The sequence below is a fragment of the Saccopteryx leptura genome, chromosome 3, assembly GCF_036850995.1.
Source record: "Saccopteryx leptura isolate mSacLep1 chromosome 3, mSacLep1_pri_phased_curated, whole genome shotgun sequence".
Taxonomy (NCBI): Eukaryota; Metazoa; Chordata; class Mammalia; order Chiroptera; family Emballonuridae; genus Saccopteryx; species Saccopteryx leptura.
The window spans coordinates 16,539,439-16,560,585 of record NC_089505.1 but is presented as its reverse complement, the minus strand read 5'-3'; the positions used below and the strand labels follow the sequence as shown (position 1 = coordinate 16,560,585).

Here is a 21,147-nt window from a genome sequence, read left to right as displayed (position 1 = left end):
TTATCTGCCCAACACATGGGAAGGACAGGAAGCTGTAACAAGGTTCAGGCTTTCTTCTGCTTTAAACCAGACCCTCAGGTGATAAGTGAGCTTCGTAAGATATGGCTGAATTCACCAGGGACAGTGCGTTGAGGGCCCACGTGGTGGGTGGTGTTCTGGCAGCAGGAACGCAGGGAATGTATATATTACCCAGACTCTGGTGGGTTCAGAGGACCTGTCACGGGGAGGCCACCACATCCACAAGGCTGCGGTCACAGGAGTCTGGCTTGACCCTGGTGGAAGGTGACTGAGAAGGCCTTCACTGCCCCAACCAAGCAGGCTGAGGCCTGGGCTGCATGCCCACCTGCAAAGAGGTTCGGGGAGTGGGAGGAAGGCAGAGACCCGTCTGGAACTAGGTCTCAGTGGTGACCTAGTTAAAGGAGGCTGGGGCTCCATGCACACCTGAGCATTCCTGATTCACCCTGTTAAATGCTCTCTGCCTGAACAGGAACAGGGCAGGGCTCCCTGCTGATAAATACGGTTTCCCAGAACTGAGCTGAACAGAGCTGGGGGGCAGGGTGAGCCCAGGGAAGAGTGAGTGAGATTAAGGAGTAAAAGCAGGCTCCAACTTGGGAGGGGGCTCTCCGTCCTGTCTCATAGGCCATCCCGTCCCGGGGACGACCAGCACCTGAGATAAATACAGTATCCTGTGCCCTGTTGCACTGGACACCTAACAGAGTACACAGAAATAAACTCAGAATTACCAAATGCTTCACTGTAAGACCTAAAGCTATAAAACTCTTAGAAGGAAACAGGGAAAAACCCAATTTTCCACTTAATGATTTATTGAATATGACCCCAAAGACACAGGTAACAACAGAAAAGATAGATAAAATAAACTTCATGAAAAATGTCAAATTCAGTACATCAAAGACAGTATCAATAGATAAAAAAGACAATGCATGACAGAAAATTTTTATAAATCATATATCTGTGAGGGATTAATATCTAGAATGTATAGAGAATTGCTAAACTCAACAACAAAAACAGAAACAACCCAATTCAAAAATGGGAAAGGAGTTGACTAGACATTTCTCCAAAGAAGAGATACAAATGGCCAAAAAGCACATGGAAAAGAATCTCAACATTACTACTCACTCGGAAAACGCAAATGAAAACTACAAGATGTCATTTTACCTCTACTGGGATGGGTCCCTAAGAAGAGAGAACAGAAACTGACACATTTAGTGAGGCTGTGGAGAACTGGAGACTGTTCCCTGTGGAGGGGGAGGTAGAATGTTAGAGCCGCCAGGGGAAGAGCGGGGGAGAGGAAATCTCAGTCATTTAGGAGGAAAGAATGGACACTGGTTGGGATGGGGAGGGGAAGTGGATAAAATGAAGGAGGTTGGGGGGAGATGGGAAGAAAGGGGTAAACAGAAGAAGCAGGAGGAGAGGGAGAGGAAGCTGGTGGAAGGCAGGGAGAGCAGAGCTCACACAGCCTCTAACAGCCCTGCTCACCCAAGGGGTCTTAAGGAGAGTGCGAGAGGCTATTCAGGTGAATTCTGATTTTTTTTTTCACTTTCAAATTAATCTTTATTTGTGCCTGTAAGAACTCAGGTTTCAAACTGATTGCCAATTCAGTGACCTTGAAATATCTTGGATACTGTTGGGCAGATAAAATATATTATGCTCACTTTGTTAAAGATGGTGCTGCCCACGTGGAAGCCGTCGCCCAGGTGATATTAATGTGTGTTGGGAGCAGGCGGTGGGCAGGCAGGATCCTTGTAGCCTGGGGCTTGGTTTTAGGATTAAGCCTTTCCCACCCTTTTTGATGTGGGGTGGTACAATCCCATCATGCCCCAGATAAGTGACTTTGTATTAGAGACTTCCCTATTTTGTATATTGGGTTAAAGGTTTTGATTTCTACACTATAAAATGGGGGCAGAATAGGAGCTTGCTCTCTTGGTTCCTGAGATTAGCATTAGAGAGCAGAGCAGAGAGGAGAGCAGAGAAAGGCCACGTGGAGGAGACCAGGAGAAGCAGCCAAGATGGCAGAGTGTTGAGTGAGAGGCCAGTTTGTGCAGAGTTTGTGCAGGGAGAAGGAAGGAGATGGGGAACAGAGGTGAATCAGTCTGATGAGCTAGAAACCTTTGATTCTAGGAAACTCGGATAAGTCAGTGGCTTTGTGAGCACTGAATGATTGGGTTTTGGAGCCCAGTGTGTGTTTTTACTTGCCCGCCGGGTGCAAGCTAGAATTAAAGATGATGGCCCACCAGTTTTTAGCTCCGTTGTTTCTTTACCGACTGTCCGAATCCAATGCGAACCGGCATGGGCCAGGCTGCTGTGATGGTGGCCCTGGCTACTGGCTTTACAGATATGGTTATCATTAAGTTTCAGTAAAAAGCGCAATAAGTTCTCAGGGTAAAAGCGGCCAAGGAAGTCTGAGAGACCACGAGGCTGTGCCTGCAGCTCTGCTTGTTGTCAGCTCGGGCACAACCCCCTTGCTGTGCAACACGAACACTTGGTCTGCACCCCCGAACCTTCCACCCAGCTCCCACCTCACAGAACGCCAGAGAGGGGAGTGCCTTCCTGTCTACATCCACAGCTGCCCCAGCGGTCTCTGTGCGGCGGCCCGGATGGTGTCGACAGCGTACGGATCTCCTTGTGGACATCTTCGATGCTTTTGATGTGAATTCTGTTTTTACGCTCTTTTTTAAAAAATGACTCATTGTGCTGTGAATACTTGCAGAACACACCCTAGAATAGTGCTTGCTGGAAGGGTTTTAACAAGTCCGTTCTCATCCACCTAGGCGTGAGTGAGGCTTTCGGAAACACCCTGATGTGATAGGTATCCCCATACCTGGCTGCTCCTCATTAATTATTCCTCAGCGTGGGCTCCACAAGAATGTTGACAGCACATCTCAATGCTTCTTCTACAGGCACAAGGACTCCTGCTAGAAGTCTGGAAGATGCTGAGTCTTATGTGAGTGTCCTGACATCTCCAGTCCTGACTTGGGGGGAAAGGGATGGGGAGGTATTGAAGGGAAGGACCCCGTCCAGGCTTCAAGCCAGTGGGTGCCTGTCTAGCTCCTCTGCAGGTGGGTCATGCTGTGGCAGAGCTGGACGGGCCCCGGGAGGTCAGACAGCTGGGGACCCGTCCTGAGGCACAGCACCGGTACTGTGCTGCCAGTGGCAGCTCTCTCTCTCCTGCCAGGCACCATAGCCTCCAAGGAGCCTTTCCTGAATACCCAGGACCCATCTGAATTTGTCATGTGTCCTATGGGGTCTTTCTTCCCTTTCTGTCGGAAGTCCTGTGTGTTCACCTACATTTTAATTCTCAGGAGGAGAAACACTGTCTTGTATCTTTGTACCTCAGAACTTCCTAGGTGTAACTAACAAACAATCTTTCAGGCACATCCTTCTGCTAAGAGTATGTGCACCTGGGGTCCCTGGTACCCCAGGGTATTCTACTGCCTCAGACAGTTAAAGGAGAGACAGGACCCAGGACGCAGAGTGGAGGGCGGGATGGAGACCCCCCTCAGCAGCCAGACCCTTCAGAAAACGTCCCAGGGTCAACCTAGGTTTTGTCTTCACAGGTGACCACTCTCTTTGTCTTGACCTCACTTCCAGACCTGGACACCTCTCGTGTGAAGTCCAGGCTTAGAGGATAAAAAGTCTTTCCTTCAGTATGACAGTGACAGCAATAAGGTCAAACCATTGGGTCCCCTGGGAGAGAAGGCAAAGGCCACCAGAGCATGGACGGAATTGCCCCAAACTCTGGGAGAGATGGTGCGAGAGCTGAGGATGATCCTGCCTGACATCAAACTGGAGAACAAGACAGCCTCTCAACGTGCAGACACCCCGACCTGTAGGAGATGGCGGGGCTCTCAGGGGCACGGTGACATCCCTCTGTGTGGATTACAGGTCCTCCCACCCTGCAGACCCAGCTGTGCTGTCAAAGACGGGTAGAGCGCTTCACTGATACATCCTGGGAGTTCAGCTTCAATGGACAGCCCGCCCTCCTCTTTGACATGATGAACGTGACTGACAGTCATCGGTCCTGGATCCAGAGGGACCCAGGAGGACTGGGCAGAGAACAAGGAAGTGGCAGAGCATTTCAGGAAGATCTCAGTGGGACACTGCAGTCACTGGCTGGGGAGTTCCTAGAGCCCATGGAGAAAGTGCGGGAGCCCACAGGTACTGAGCAGGTGCGGAGGTGTGGCAGCTCTCTGTGAGGGGCTAGTGCCTTCCCTGTGTGGGTGTGTGGGGTGTGTGTGTGTGTGTGTGTGATGGAGAATTTGATGGATGGATCCAGTGGCTGATTTCTTGGTGGATTTCCTGTCTGGAATGTCAGTATCAGTCATAGATTTCCCACCACTCAGCTTCACCATGTCATCTCCTTCTGCGGGAGGAACCCATTCTCCACTTGACCAAGGATCCAGTCACCCTGGTTTGTTTGATGGTCCCCAAATTTCTATGCATCAGTGTGCATGCAGACCTTCTCTTCTTCTGTTATAGTTATCACATAACCAGCTCAAATGTCACATCTTATCAAGTCTACAGCTCCTCCCCTAGACAGACTTAAATACCTCTGATTCTGTCACTTTCATAAATGTTAGCCCACTGTGAATGTGTCAAACTGTGTGGTAGTCAGATGGGCATTTGCATAATCCCTGTTTGTGTTTACACCGTAGGGCCTAATAGAGTGGCTGTCACATGACTGTAAACATAAAGGAAGGTGTATTTTTAGGTTTGACAGAGCTTTTGATTTTTTTTTTCTTTTAATACCACCATTAAAGACCCCAGACACCTGCCAGGCTTCACCCACACACTCAATCGCATGGGTCATCCCAACAATCTTCATCTGTTCAGTCCTAAATGTCATCAGCATCATAAAGTGTAGGAGGAGATCAGGCACCATGAAGGGTGAGAAGCAGGCCGGCCTCTGGCTCTGGGGCAGGACGTAGTCTGGTAGGGACTTGGGAGAGGAGAGCCACAGTCCCACCCCTGTCCCCTGATCCATGATGCACTTTTTAACTTGGTGACTCCACACTCCACCACAGCAACTATGCCCAACTGTGTAGCCCTTCAGAAGCAGACTGAGGTAGCCAGAGAAATTGATCTTCAACATGAGGTCTGTGCCCAAATTTTCTCATCTGATAAGGACACCAGACCAATTGGATCAGGGTCCACCTTAATGCACTCATCTTAACTAATTGCCTCATTTCCAAATAAGGTCACATGCACAGGTACCAGGAGTTAGGCCTTCAACATAACACTTAGAGGGACACAATTTAACCCATAACATCCTGTGAAATACACATCACTTTTTTTTCTTTTTTTTGTATTTTTTCTGAAGCTGGAAACGGGGAGAGATAGACTCCCGCATGCGCCCGACCGGGATCCACCCAGCAGCTCTGCCCACCAGGGGGCGATGCTCTGCCCACCAGGGGGCGTTGCTCTGCCGCAACCAGAGCCACTCTAGCGCCTGGGGCAGAGGCCAAGGAGCCATCCCCAGCGCTCCAGCCATCTTTGCTCCAATGGAGCCTTGGCTGCGGGAGGGGAAGAGAGAGACAGAGAGGAAGGAGGGGGGGTGGAGAAGCAAATGGGTGCTTCTCTTATGTGCCCTGGCCGGGAATCGAACCCGGGACCCCGCACGCCAGGCCGATGCTCTTGCTCTACCGATGAGCCAACCGGCCAGGGCCTACACATCACTTTTTGTTACTTGATTAACCAATTATCCCTGTGCCATTTACTGATTAGTATCTCTTTTATCCATATAGCTTGTGGTTCGACTAGACACCAAGAATCCAAATGTGCTATCATCTCGTTCGAGGCTCTCTTTTCTCTTCCATTGGTTGTTCTTTCTAGATCTACACCAAAATGTCACTGTTTTCATTACCACAACTTCAACTAAGTTTAATATCAAGTAGTGTGAGTTTAAGAACTGTTGTTAATTTTTTTCAAATAGACTGTGTTACCACCACTAGATAAAGATAACGATGTTCTTACCAGTGCAGACACTCCCTCAATCCCTCAACCCTCCCTCCTCAGAGACAACCACTGTTCTGACTTGTACTATCATCAGTCAGTTCCGCCTGCTCTTGAACTTCGTACACATGGGCCAACACATTGTATAGTCTGTGGGATTCATCCATGTTGCTGCATGTCACAGTAGTTTATTCTTCATAATGCTGTGTGATATTCAGTTACATGGGACTGTAAATTATGTATCCATTCATCTCCTGATGGGTGTGTGATTTTCCAGTTTGGGAATATTAAGAATAGGTTCCCATGAACATTCTTGTACATGTCTTTTAGTGGACATATGCAGGGATGGATGTTCCCCCAGCAAGACGAGGCATTACCAGGATCAGGTATTAGGAAAAATTCTTTCCCTGAAATTCGTAAATCTCTGGGGTGGTTCATGAAAGCAGGCACACTGGTTAGGACAGTCACAGAACGTGGCATGCTAAATCTTTCACAATTCCTGTCTGGTAGCAGAATGGGAACGAAACACCGGGTCATGTAGCCACTGTCAGACATAAAGGCTCTCCGTGAACTGCGCCATGCATTCTGGTCTGAGAACAAGTTTCAGGCTTCAGAAGACAAACCAGCGTTTGTGTTGAATTCTGTCAGATCACCTTGGGTTTTTCTTTGTCTGGTGTCTCTGGATTAGAGGCACTTGCTATCAACCCTTTTTCCTCATTATTTAGTTTTGGTCAGTCTTCTCTCTCTGTCACATCGGCAGAAGCATGTCAAGAAATGCCAAAGATGCCTGACCAGGCAGTGGCGCAGTGCATAGAGCATTGGATTGGGATGCGGAGGATCCAAAACCCCAAGGCTCGCCAGCTTGAGCCCAAGGTCGCTGGCTTGAGCAAGGGGTCACTTGCTCTGCTGTAGTCCCCCAGTCAGGCACATATGAGAAAGCAGTCAATGAAAAAGTAAGGTGCCACGGCAAAGAACTGATGCTTCTCATCTCTCTCCTTTCCTGTCTGTTTGTCCCTATCTGTCCCTCTCTCTGTCTCTGTCACACACACAAAAAAGAAAGAAATGCCAAAGATGACACAATAGGAAGGTATCAAGAACACGCAGCACTCTATTCCAAGGTTCTAATTCTCTCTGTGATTGAAGTTGGGCGACTCCTTTCAAAATGGAGTCAGAGTTTTCCTTATTAGGTTGACAGGTCCTGTTTCCTAGGGTAAGCTAAGCTTGTGAAAACTGCGTTGGAGGATTGTGGATGGTGTATGTTTAGTTTCTATGACAGTAAGGCGTTTCCCCTAAGTGCTGACCAACCTAGGTTTACATTTCTGACCTGGGGCTGGCCGCTGGGCCACCAATGTTTGAGATAATGAATTAACTTTATCATAAATTTAATAAATTTTGATTATTAAAATTTGATAAAATTGATTAGCATAACTAAGTTTATCAAAATGTTTTTGTATCTTCAATATGTTTATCATAACTTCAAGTGAACTATTTTCATTGTGCTAATAGTAGCTTAACATTTTCTTAAAAACCACTGAACTCCTACCTAAAGTAAAGAAGACATGGCAATATTTTTTTTAATTAATTTTAATGGGGTAACATTGATAAATCAGGGTACATGTGCTCAGAGAAAACATCTCCAGATTGTTTTTGACATTTGATTATGTTGCATACCCCTCACCCAGTCAAATTGTCTTCTGTCACCTTCTATCTGGTTTTCTTTGTGCCCCTCCCCTCCCCCTACCCCCTCCCTCTCCTTCCTCCCTCCCTCCCCCCATGGCAATGTTTTTTGTTGTTACCTTTTCTCTCCTCTTTAATGAGATTTGGGTACATTTTACTATCTTCTTTAATTACCAGCTAAAAAATGTATAGTTTCTTTGGTTGGTGCATATGATTAAACTGTATTTCCCACTCTTCTCCATTACCTTACTGCACTGTGCATCTTGGCCAGATCTCTTTCCACTGTGTTACTTTGTGATGTCTGTGTGCATGTTCTGCATAATAGTTTCTAACAATAGGGCTACTTGCAAACCAGTCTTTTCTCAAATATATGTGTTCCATCATGAATGAAAAAATAAACTTAATAGAGGTTATGAAAATGCAATTTTACCTTAATAAAGGCAAGGAGAGTATGTCTATTTTTAAGAGTGAGGTTGCAGTGCACACCCCTGCTGCCCCTCCCTGTGCTACTAATGGCGACCTGGGAGCTACACAGAGCCAGTGTCCCCAGCACGAGCACGGGAGAACTGACTTAACCAGCCCTCCGCTAGTGTAGGCAGAGGCTGTTTCTAGCTATTGCTTTTACAAAAAAAAAATCCTGCAATGAAAACATTTTGAGTATATTTGTAGAATAAATTTCTAGAGATAGAACTGCTTGCAAAATAAGTGCTTCTTTAACTTCACTAGTTTCAAAAACTTTGCAGTTGACCAAATACTAAACAATGTGAGTCCTCAGCTTGGCAGAATATGAAGGTTTTTTTATTTCACTTTTATTTTATTTTTTGTCTACAAAGTGTTTTATTTATTTAATTAATTCTGTATTTGTTCGTTTGTTTGATTGAATTTCTTGAATGACATTAGTCCAAAAAATTAACTAAGACAAATTTGGGGGAGCTACATAACAGTTAAAACTGATATAAAGAGAAACATTCTAATGAATGGTGAGAGTTGCCCAAGCATGGGAGCACTGTGACGAGTGACGTGTTGCACTCCTAGCCACTGTGACATGGGGAGGTCTGTACATACTGTGTGAGTTCATTGTTAGTAAGTCAGTGTTTGTGCGGCGCTCGGAGCAGGTCCTAGAGACCCAGCACCAAACTTATAAAGTTTATTTGTTTCTTGAATTTGAAATCGAAATGAGTGGAAGTGTTCAAGCACATGCTGGCCTGGCCTCAGCACAGTAGAGGCAGCCTGTCAGGACGTCCCTGCTCCCTCCCATCCCACCTCTCCCAGCTGATCCCGGGGAGGGAGGGAGGGAAGGAACGCAGTGTCCACAGCACTGCTGGCAGCTGACGGGGGTCACTGCCCGGCGCACGTGGAAGCCAAGACTAAGGCACCAGCTTCTGAGAACAGAAAGGAGCTCCATTGGTGCATCAAGTGGCAAGAAGACAGGAGGCAAGGCTTCTCTCCGTGCTCCTGATCCAGGATTTGAGTTGAACTTTTAAAAGGGTAGCAGTGGAGGGTTCACAAGTGTGACTTGGGACTGGTGCTTCATAAGTGTCCCTCCTAAGTGATGTATCCAAGCTTTAATCTTTCCTTCCCGGTCATGTTAGAAAAAGGATAAGACCCTGCTGCACAGTTTTGTTTGCACTTTGTAATCTCTGCAACTAAGTAACTGGACCCATTAGGGCTACAGGACCAACCTGGACTCATCAGGCTCTATCTTCCGCAACTGACAGTCGCTGGTCTAATTTCTGTGCCTTGGTGCAAGTGAGGTGAGGTAAACTCCGGCTCTGCAGCTGGAGGGCAGGAAACTCTAGACTCTGAGAGAAGCGTGGATCCTGTGTGCGGAGAGAGGTGGAAATTGCAGACCACCTGGTCCCGGTGGAGAAGTAGCATCCCGCAGACCAGCTGCCCTGGGCGCTGAGGGTTCTGTGCCATTGGGACCAGGCCCTGCTCAAGGCCCAGCTGCCCTTCCTGCCTCACTGTGAGACGTCTCACCTGCTTAGGCACAGTGGCCCTTGCGGGTTTGGGCTGAGGGAGGCAAATGTGGAGAAAACATGGCTACATGGATGGCAACATGGGAAGAACAGGGAGGGAAAGGAGAGGGCTTGGTGGAGGGAGGTGGAGAGAGAGGAGCTCACATGACTTCCAACAGTCCTGCTCACTCCAAAGCGTTTTGAGGAGACGAGCACATTTTCTTTTCTTTTTCTTTTAGTGAGTAATTATTTTGTGGAATTTGTAGACTTTAACTTAGTTAAAAATAAATAAAAAGGTTGGCTCAGCGGTAGAGTGTCGGCTTGGTGTGTGGAAGTCCCAGGTTTGATTCCAGGTCAGGGCACACTGGAGAAGCAACCATCTGCTTCTCCACCCCTCTCCCTCCCCTTCCCTTTCTCTCTTTCTCTCTCCCCTTCCTGCAGCCATGACTCAAATGGTTCAAGCAAGTTGGCCTTAGGCGCAGAGGGTGGCTCCATGACTTCTGCTCATGCACTAAAATAGCTAAGTTGCCAAGCAATGGAGCAGTGGCCCCAGATGGATAGATCATTGCCCGGTAGAGGGCTTGTCACATAGATTCCAGTTGGGACACATGTGGGAGTCTGCCTCTCTGCCTCCTTACTTAGCACTTAATTAAAAAAAAAACAAAAAAAAAAGCTTGACCAGGCAGTTGCTCAGTGGACAGAGCATCAGACTGGGATGTGGAGGACCCAGGTTCGAGACCCTGATGTCACGAGCTTGAGTGTGGACTCATCTAGTTTGAACAAGGCTCACCAGCTTGAGCCCAAGGTCACTGGCTTGAGCAAGGGGTTACTCGGTCTGCTGTAGCCCCCCAGTCAAGGCACATATGAGAAATCAATCAACGAACAACTAAGGAGCCACAACAAAGAATTAATGTTTCTCATCTCTCTCCCTTCCTGTCTGTCTGTCCCTGTCTGTCCCTTTCTCTATCTCTGTATCTGACACACACACACACACACACACACACACACACACACACACACACACACAAACGTATCAGTTTAGGGTGAATGAGTCATTCTGTACAGGGTGGAGTATACTGTGTATAAATACACTGGGTGCCCTGTGCTACTTCGGTCATTTCAGCTCAGCAACAATGTTGCAAGCACCTCCCATTTCTTGTCTTTCGCCTCTACTGCTTTTGAGACCAACCTGGATGGCACTGCCGGTGAGTGTGCTGGGATCTGAATACTTGGCTGAGGGGGAAGAGGTGAATGTGCTCTAAATGCAGCAAGTGGGTGGGCACCTGTCCAGTTGCTCTTAAGGGTCCGTGAGGGTGTGGCACAGCTGGGCTGACTGCCCCGGATGTTACCTATAGCCAGGTCGCAGGGGACCCCAGCCTAAGGCATGCCACCTGGTACTGTGCTCACCTGTGGCAGCTCCTCCTCTGCTGGGTACCACCTCTTTCAAGAAGACTTTCCTGAATACCCAGGACACAGAATGAATGGCATGTGTCCTATGATGTCATTCTGCCCTTTCTATTCTAATTCCTGTCTGTTCAACTTGATTTTTAAGTCCTTGGTAGACATAACTTAAAAAAATTTCAGGTTTGGAACAAATATGGTGACAGAATAGGCGGACGTTCCAACTGCCACTGTTATGAAGGAACAGCGAGATAAGACGTCTTGCCACACAATCAGTCAATTAGCCAAATTAAGAAATTAAGAGTCTTTAATTTGCCGGCTACACAGACCGCATGGAAACCTAAGTCGATCAAATCAATTTGGCCCTGAACACAGTTTGAGTTTAGGTTTTATAGGGAAAATTACATACTGATTGAGGAATGGGGAGGGGAGAAAGTATAACAGTAAAACAAAGCAGTGAAACAAGCTTTTTACAATGTTTATCTATAGGTTTAATCCAGGGAGAAACATTCTGAGAACACCTGCTACTTCGCAAAGCTAGTCCAAGGCCACGGTCTGGGAAACCAGCCTCAAGCCAATAGGGAGTAACTTACTTTCAGAAAAAATAATTTCTGCTAAAAGTCTCTTTGTTTTAGAGAAAGTGAGTTTGCCAAAAATTATTTATGTTACAAACCTATCTTTTCTACACTTCACCACCTCCCAGGACCAAATTGGATTACAACTTAATTTATGAACAATCATCTTGAAAAACTAACTTTGGACTAAAGGCAGAGGACTCTATAACCAAGGATTACAGAAGAAGCCACATTGAAACTCGTTGGGCAAATAAGTTTGTGAAATTTGTGTTATTTGATTTTGCTCACCTTTATTTTAAAAATCACTGCTGCCCGTGTGAAACAGCTAATTACCTACCTGCTTGGGAAAGGGCTTTGTTATGCAAATGTGTGCTGGAGGAGGGGTTTCCCCGCCGAAAAGTTTTAAGAGGTAGGAGGCCATTTTTGCAAAGAGGCCACGTTTTTGAGAGAAGCAGCCAAGATGGCGGGGTGCTGAAGGAGAAGCCAGTTTGTTCAGAGATGAGAAGGGAGAAGGTGTGCAAATGGGGAAAAGGTGACTGAGGCCAGTGAGACCTTTGATTCTAGGAAATTACGGATGTGTCAGTAGCTTTGTGAGTGCTGAATGAATGGGTTTCTGTCGTGAACCAGCACAGCTTGTAATTCTGGGTTTTGAGTGAGAATAGTGTGGAATTAAGAAAACAGACTTATTAAGAAAAAAAGATGGAATTGGGAGGCCTCTTGAATGCTGACTTCAATATCCGAGTGCCCCGTAGCCCCAGTTTGCTTTATTTTTTTTATTTTTTTATTTTTTGTATTTTTCTGAAGCTGGAAACGGGGAGAGACAGTCAGACAGACTCCAGCATGTGCCCGACTGGGATCCACCCGGCACGCCCACCAGGGGCGACGCTCTGCCCACCAGGGGGCGATGATCTGCCCCTCCGGGGCGTCGCTCTGCCGCGACCAGAGCCACTCTAGCGCCTGGGGCAGAGGCCAAGGAGCCATCCCCAGCGCCCGGGCCATCTCCGCTCCAATGGAGCCTTGGCTGCGGGAGGGGAAGAGAGAGACAGAGAGGAAGGAGGGGGGGGGTGGAGAAGCAAATGGACGCTTCTCCTATGTGCCCTGGCCGGGAATCGAACCCGGGTCCCCTGCACGCCAGGCCGACGCTCTACCGTTGAGCCAACCGGCCAGGGCCCAGTTTGCTTTATTATATAGCCATATGCAAATAAAGGAAGTCCTGATACAAAGTTCATATCTGAGGCAAAAACAGGAACTCTCCCAAGGCATAAACAGGAATCCCTCTACATGCATAAGCGAAATCAACCAACATCTGAACAAAGAGTAAGAGGGAAAGGCATGTAAATTGCTTCCAGCTACTGAAGCAAGCAAGTGAAGTGGGTGCAAATACTCAGCATCATAGCCAATATGGAGGTGGAGGGGGGAGGACTTAGCCTTTTGTTAAGCCTCGAATTTACAAAGCCTTTTTGCCACTTGCAATCTACAACATATCCCCCTTTTCTTTTTTTTTTTTATTTGTGTGCTGAGATTTGCACTCATCTGATTTCCTAGTTTCCCAGATTCTAGTTTGGAGGCAGACTGAAAAAATACAGAATAAACACAAAATTAGTATAGCCAATGCTAACAGATACCCAAACAAGTATTCTAATACATTACAGCGATTAAAGCCTTTAAGCAAATTCTTAGCCAATACAGTGGTACCTTGAGATATGAATTTAATTCATTCTGTAACCGAGCTCATAAGTCAGTCAACTCGTATATCAAACTGCTGATACTGGACCCATGCACCAACACGCCAACTAGTGGCAGCTTCCTGAATCATGACTCATATCTCGGAACTTTGCTCGGATCTCAAACAAAAATATGGTCTTAGTCACAGCTCGTACCTTTAAAAAAAAATTTGTATGTTGGTCTGTTCGTATCTCAAGGTACCACTATATAACAGGATCTATAAAAGAGTCTTTGCTGTTTTGAATGTCCTTAACATGTTCACCAAGTCCAAGCTGGCACCATCACCATTCCACATCCCTGCAAATGTAACCCAACCCCAGTTCAGTCCATTAAAAGTCACAAGGGAGAGGAGTCCAAGAAAAGTCTGCATGGCACTGGAATTGTTGTCATCCAAATCCTAATGACTGCTGCTTCTAGCTGGTGACAATTCAGGTAGATTGGAAAAGCCATCTACAGCATGTGTGGAGATGGAGCTTCTTTTTCTTCAAAACTGTTCAAAACTGGAGAGATGAACCCAGGGTGCCTTTCCCTGGAGCTTTACAGCCGTGGGGTGTTTAGGAGAACCTTGGGATACACTATGCTGGGTGGCAAAGGCAAATTCATAACAGAAGTTGGCAAAAAGAAGAAAGAGAGCTCTAAATTAAGAGTAGGTCCCAGCTTAAAGTATGCATGGGGCATCGAGGCAGGAGAAATAAAGGAGACACTATATATTAAACAAAGCAGCAGAACTATCAACACCCACACAGGACTATCAACACCCACAACAGAGATCTTTGAGGGATGAATAAAAACCTGAATATTCAGGCAAGACATAGTAAGTGGCCCTTGTGTCCATAAGAAATGAGATCAGTTTACCTGCTACTTGGAAGAAATACCCTAGGCTCGTCCACAGTGACGTGAGATGGGGCTGACAGCCCTGGGCACCTTTAGCCTTCAGTGGCAAGTCCCAGGAGGCTGGGCAAGGTTAGGTCACAGGTGGCTGGAGCAGGCTGGAAGAGACTGAACCCTTCCTTAGAGGAGCGAGGGGCAGCTTACCTTCCAGTGTCCCTTTTTCCCCACAGCAAAGGCATGTAAACCTGGCAGATTTTAGCTCAATGACCTTCCTTTCCACTATTGAAGCAGAGCCCAGATGGAGTCCTATGAGGCCCCTTCGGGTCGCTGGAGTCTTTAAGGTTGTATGCCAAGAGCTGGTATTTTACCTGATGTCTATTGGGCTTTGTCTGCCTCTTGGTCAATATAGACCTTAAAAGCCATGCTCAGAAGATCTCGCTGAGGGTTTTGAGGGTCCTTATCTTCCTATATATCTGGAGTTATTTGGAAAAAGACAAAACAGTGTTATTAGCTGGATCAAATAAAAAAGGGTAGAAGTTTGCAGGAGAAAGAGGTTTGGCGTCTCCTGTACATAAGCATTCAAAAGTAAAATTTTTTAAAGTAAAAAGCATGATTCCAGGATATGACTCCCCCTTTTATATTTTTTAAATTGACCTCAAATATTTTCTGGGTACACTTTAATAATAACTTGACTTTAAAGATTGTAAGAAATACCCGTAATTCGAAAGGTTTGACAAAATATAGTAAATGCTTTTGCTACATATGTAGGAGCATTGTCAGTTTTAATCAGTTTAGGAAGTCCAATAATAGAAAGTGCATACAGACAATGAGCTATAACATGCTTAGCAGCCTCTCCTGTTCTGGCAGAGGCTACTATAAATCCAGAATAAGCATCCACTCTAATGTGGACAAAGGACTGTTTGCCAAATGAAGGTATATGAGTAACATCCATTTGCCGAAGTTGTCCCAGTAGGAGTCCTCAAGGGTTAACTCCAAATGAAGGGACGGATTGTAGTATAGGACACCTTGGACAGGATTTAACAATCTGCCATGCTGCTTCCCGAGAAAGTTGAAACTGTTTATGCAGGGCTGCAGCGTTCTGGTGATGAATAATATGAGACTGGATTGCTTGATCTGTCATGGTTGCTCCAATAATTTTCTTTTGGGTAGCTTGATCAACAAGGGCATTCCCTGTGCTAAAGCTCCAGGGAGCATGGAGTGAGCTCGAATATGTCCTATAAAATGTGGAGCTCTATATTGACATACAAGTCTTTGAAGAAAGAGAAATTGCTGAAATAGTTCCTCATCAGTAGTTGTCCCTAAGACAGCAGTCTCGATAGTGGAAACAACCATAAGTAAATATTTGCTGTCTGTATACAGGCTAAAGGAGGAACATGGCAAATGCTGAAAAGCCATAATAATGGCATATAGTTCTACTCTTTGAGCTGATTTTAAGGCACACTATTTTAGTATACACTTGTCCATCAATTTCTAAGTAAAGACTGTAGGTGCTTCAGGAGTGGGCTCATTAACAATTGTCTTAGGAAAGACAAATGTAGTAATTAATGAAAATTGAACTATTTTATCAGCTGGGTAGTGAGAATCAATTTGGCCTGTAAAATTTGCAAAAGCAATTTGCCATTTAGTGGAAGTTTCCCAGAGCCATTGTTGTTGATCCTTTGAAAAAGAAACAACAAAAGTTTGAGGCTCAAAACCTATAAGCTGTAAGAGTCACCTATGCCCCTTGATAATCAAGGAGGCAACAAGATCAAAATACGGAGATAAAACTTTCTTAGGAGTAACAGCTAAATGAATCCATTCAATAGGACCTGAAGCTTGCCACAGTGGTCTCGTTGGAGTATAACTTGAGGGATGAATTAGTAAGGCAATTGGTTCTTCAGGATTTATGCAGGATTTTAGTTGTGCTTGTGGCAAGGCTTTTTCTACAAGCTTTAAAGCTTGCTGTCCCGCAGCTGTAAGTAGCCAAGGAGAAACTGGTTCACCAAAGCCTCTAAGAATATCAGAAAGTGGTTTCAGTTCCCTGGTAGTTAATTTCAAGGAAGGTCTAAGCCAATTAATGTCTCCTAATAATTTCTAGAAATTGTTTAAAGTTTGCAAATGATCTGTCCTGATTTCTAATTTTTGAGGATGAATTTTTTGTCCCTCAATAATTTGTCCTAAATAAGAAAAAGGTAAAGATTGCTGTACCTTTTCAGGAGCTATATAAAGTCCTGATTCTTTCAAAGAATATTCTAGTTGTTATAAAATGGTCAACACAGTGTCTTTATCTGGATGAGCAATAAGAATATCACCCATATAATGAATTATGTATGACATAGGGTGCTGCCTTTGTACTGAAGAGCTAGCTTGAGCAACATATTTTTGGCATAAGGTAGGACTGTTAGCCATGCCTTGAGACAAAACTCTCCACTGGTATCGCTCCATGGGAGCCTGGAAATTAAGTGAAGGAACACTGAATGCAAAAAGCTTGCAATCATGAGGGCTTAAAGGAATAGTAAAAAAGCAATTCTTCAAGTCAGTAATTACAAGGTGAAAATTCCATGAAGTGGCAGTAGGAGAAGGGAGTCCTAGCTGGAGAGGACCCATAATTTCTAGTCTTATTCATTGATCTCAAATCTTGTAATAACCTCCAGTTTCCGGGGGGGTTTTTTTTTGGTTTATTTATTTATTTTTTGGTGCGCCATTAGCTTTAATCCTAGCTTGCACCTGGCGGGCAAGAAATACACACAGTGGGAAAACACCTCCCTTTCCATTCAGGGATCCCAAAGCCACTGACATCCTAGTTTCCTAGAATCAAAGTTTTCTACCTCACCAGCCTTATTCACCTCTGTTCCCCATCTTCTCTCTGCTCCCCTCTCCTCCACATGGCCTTTCTCTGCTCTCCTCCTGATTTCTTTTTAATAACAAATATAGGTGTATTCCATTGGGCAGTGTGGTAGTGGCCAACCTGTGAATAAGGAGCAGCTTCCTCCTGCTTAGGGCTGACAGCAGCTCCATAGAAGCCCCAAGCTCCGTAAGACTTACCTCCTCTTTTCAGCTGCTCCATCTACTCTTGCCGCTGCCTGGTCTTCCCAGAGTCTTGTATAAAGACTAGTGTGGATCCAGACTGGCCTCACCCAACCAACCCCTCTACAGGTTACAAGCTTGCTGGGTTAGGGCAGCTGAGGTTGGGAATACAATATTTGTGGGACCCCCTACTTCAGGGTTCTCTTGGTCAGGAGCTCAGTACGGGGAATGTGGCCCCTACTCTGAAGCTTGATCCCTCAGCCACAGCTGGATACTCAAATTTTATTTCTCCTGAACAAGGTGAACAGCAGTTCAGACCACAACTATGTTTTGTCTCACAGATAATCACTGCCTCTGCCTCAACCTCACTGTCCTATTACAGTCCGGACCCAGACAGCCTTGGTGTCAAGCTCAGGGCTCACTGGATGAAGAGCTTTTTCTTCAGGATGACAGTGACAGCAAGGGGGTCAGACTTTTGGGTCCCCTGGGAGAGAAGGTAAATGGCACAAATGCACTGAACGAAATACCCCAAACACTGGGAGAAATCAGCCAAGAGGTCAGGATGATCCTGTCTGACATCAAACTGGAGACCAGGACCTGGAGTAAGTGAGGGGTGAGGGAGGGGAGGTGGGGACAGTGAGCAGGAGGGGGAAGGAGCGGGCACAGGGGGGGAAGGGGCTTTGAGGAGGGAACTGAGCCCTGGTCCAACCTCAGAGACACAGTCGACCTGATGGCCAGAAAGGGCTAGTCACGCAGAGAGATAAGCAGACATGTAAATGTCAGAGACACCCCGACCTATGGGAGATGGAGGGGCTCTCAGAGGCAGGGTGACATCCTGTGTGTGGATTGCAGGTCCTCTCATCCTGAGGCTGTGCTGTCAGCAGGAGGCAGGACGATGCACTGGTGCATTTGTAAAGGTCATCTTCAATGGACAGCCTGCCTTCCTTTTCGATGCGATAAAAGAAACCTGGACAGACATTAATTCTACAGCTGGAGGGACCCAGGAGAACTGGGAGGGCATCAAGAAACTGGCACATTATTTCAGGAAGATCTCGATGGGAGACTGCAATCGCTGGCTGGGGGAGTTCCTAAAATACATGGAGAAAGTGCTGGAGCCCACATGTAACTGAGCAGGGTGCAGAGATGTGGTAGTTCTCTGTAAGGGTCTAGTGCCGTGTGTGTGTGTGTGTGTGTGTGTGTGTGTGTGATGGAAAATCTGATGGGTGGATGGATGGGATATTTCTCAGTGGTCTTCCTATCAGTGACTACCATCGGCTTTCCCAACACTTTCGTTTCCAACATAAAATCCTTCAACACAGAAATCCCTTCTTCAATTAACTAGGAATCCAGTCACCGGGTCTATTAGATGGCCCCAAATCTGTATATATCATTGTGCTTCCAGGCCTTGCCTACTTTCTTGTTATAGTTTTTACTTCAGCAGATAAAATGTCACTTCTTATGAAACCTTTACCTCCTTCCCCAGACAGAATTAAATACTCCTTATTACATTATCCTAAGAAATATCTACCCACAGTAAACAAAGTAAAGTGTGTGATAATCACATAGACACCTACTGTCACTCACTGTAGAATATGAGCTCCAAGAGGACAGGGAAAAAACCCCAGGAGATAGCGGAGTGGCTGTTAAGTTAAAGAGTCAGTAAATATGAGGGTAACACTTGCTGAAGCAGGTGTATTTATCGGTTTCACAAAGGTTTTTTTCCTCTTTTTTGTACAATCTTAAATGTTCCAGTTACGCAGCAGTCTTCATCCACCTTGTCAACTGGATGGATCCTTGGTATTGTCGTCGCAGGGCTCTTACTGATCATCTTCAACTCCATTATTGCCTGGATTATCTTTCCTGCCCCAAAATGTAGGAGGAAATCAGACACCAAGAAAGGTGAGCAGCAGGCCGGCCTCTGGCTCTGGGGCAGGACGTAGTCTGGTAGGGACTTGGGAGAGGAGAGCAACGGACCCCCCCCCCCCCATTTCCCCTGTCCCTGATTCATCTTTTCACAGAAAGGGTGCGCTTTCTCAGTGCGGAGCCCCACCCCACAGCAGGGCTGGGACCACTCTGCGGCTGCTCAGAGGCGGGTACAGGCAGCACCACAAGGCCCTGAGGGGAGGGGCACGCCAGGTGCTGCCCTGTGGGGCGGGGCTGAGAGCTGGAAGGCGCCAGGTGTGTGCTGTCTTGTCTTGGTTAACCCAGGACTCCCCCAGACCTGTGATGAAAACATTCTTAGTTCTCTGAGGATAGCATGACTTACATCAATAATTATTCTAATGTCATAACAGATATTCCATCATCTGATGCTTCTTCTCTGGCTTGAGTCGGTGGCAGAATTAAATGAAACCTTGATGACAGAAACTGATGTTGATGACAATGACACAAATCTAGCTGTAAATCTAACATATCATCCTCTATGCAGAAGTGGTTTATCCAGAAACCCATGAAGTGTCAGTCTCAGAACATGTCACTTGCATGGGTGTCTGCATTGTCTCCTCAGGGAACTTACTGTTGTAAAGTACTTGTTGGTCAAATAAGTTGGTAAATATGATATATATGTTTGCTCACTTATAGTTTGTATTGGGTGTAGGGGACAGGCTGTAAACAGACCAGGTCGTTATAGCCTAAGGCTTAGTTTTAAGACTAAGCTTTTCCCCACACCCTTGACTGAATGCATGATGTGGGGTGGTGTACTCTCCTGAGGAATCCCATTCTGCCTCAGATAAGTGACTTTGTATCAGAGACTTCCTTGTTTGTCTATTGGATTAAAGGTTTTGATTTCTACACTATACCATGGGGCAGACCGGGAGCTTGCTCTCTCTCGGTTCCTGCTATCACCATTGCAGGGGCCTTCCTGATCCCTTGCCCTTCATGGAAAAAGCTGGTTTTCTGCTTTTCCCTTGTCTTCTCTTGTGGCTTACCTGTCTTGGTGAGACACCAATAAACAGAATGGCTCACCATCCTCCGACTCCACCATTTCTTTACCGTCTGCCCAAATCCAGTGGGAACCTGCATGTGAATGGCCACGATGGCGGCTTCTGGCCTTACAGTACTGTACCCCAGACTCGGCAAAGTACCATACCTCACTTCAGTGGGTTTACATAGAGACACCAAGTCCAGATGAATTTTGAAGGATTTTATTAAAGGAGGAGATTTATTAAATATGCTGTCCGCATATGACTAACACGGGGCATTTGCAGACCCAAATTGTGTGTGTCCTGGGCACAGCCCTTGTGGCGGGTTATATACCTTTGTTCTCACACACAGAGGTCAGTGGGAAAAGGAGGAGGGGGATGGGACATAATTCATTAGCAAGCTTACAACATTTGTCTATAGAATTTATAAAAAACATTTTTACATATCAAAACTTACAAGGTAACACAATAGCAAAAATGTTATTCTATATATTAAAAGATATTCCTAAATTTTCTAGTGCTCATTTGCCATTCCTTTGTTTAGAGATACATACACCAATTATACGTTTTCAGGAGGGGAGGGGTAGTTTCCATGGCGCTAGGGGATAAATGCCTGCAAATGGCTCATCAAATAAGAAAAGTTTTTTTTTCAATCTCTCTCTTCCTGCACTTGGCTAGCTATTTACCTGCTTCCTCACAGGTGTGGGGGGAGGGAGGGAATCCAAATCTCCTTCCCCTCTCTATTTACAATACAGCGCTATGGGCCATCCTGAGTTGGTGCTAATCACACAAGTATAGAAATCATATTTATAAAATCTCCCTGTATGCCTAGCCCAAATTAATAAAATACTCTTTAAGCTTCCTAGTAAAAGGGAGCCTCCTACACAGTACGTTTCTGCAAGCCAGGAAACTTTCATATTTCTTCTCTCTCCCCTCCCCAAAGGAAGGACCGGGACAGGAAGCCTGACCTTTCCTCCTAAACTATCAATATTAATTTTTCAGCTCTTAGGTACCTTACCACACTTACAATGTCCTGCCTTGTTCATTTCGAAGATTCTACAA

The 21,147-nt window shown here is 45.9% G+C and overlaps 1 protein-coding gene across 4 annotated transcripts; it reads left to right on the top strand.

Moving 5' to 3' along the window:
* Positions 1 to 2,832: 2,832 nt before the first annotated feature.
* On the top strand, positions 2,833 to 20,080 carry LOC136398728 (retinoic acid early transcript 1E-like). Of its 4 annotated transcripts, none has more exons than XM_066373005.1 (6): positions 2,833 to 2,962; positions 3,904 to 4,176; positions 17,506 to 17,766; positions 18,017 to 18,286; positions 18,917 to 19,063; positions 19,459 to 20,080. In XM_066373005.1, exons 2-6 carry the CDS (start codon positions 4,011 to 4,013, stop codon positions 19,491 to 19,493), a joined length of 879 nt encoding a protein of 292 aa, XP_066229102.1. In that variant the 5' UTR covers positions 2,833 to 2,962; positions 3,904 to 4,010; the 3' UTR covers positions 19,494 to 20,080. The 4 variants fall into 4 exon arrangements, with proteins under 4 accessions (XP_066229102.1, XP_066229101.1, XP_066229103.1 ...); XM_066373004.1 differs by having other exon boundaries at positions 3,576 to 4,176; XM_066373006.1 differs by lacking the exon at positions 19,459 to 20,080 and having other exon boundaries at positions 3,576 to 4,176; positions 18,017 to 18,270; positions 18,917 to 18,998.
* Positions 20,081 to 21,147: the final 1,067 nt, after the last annotated feature.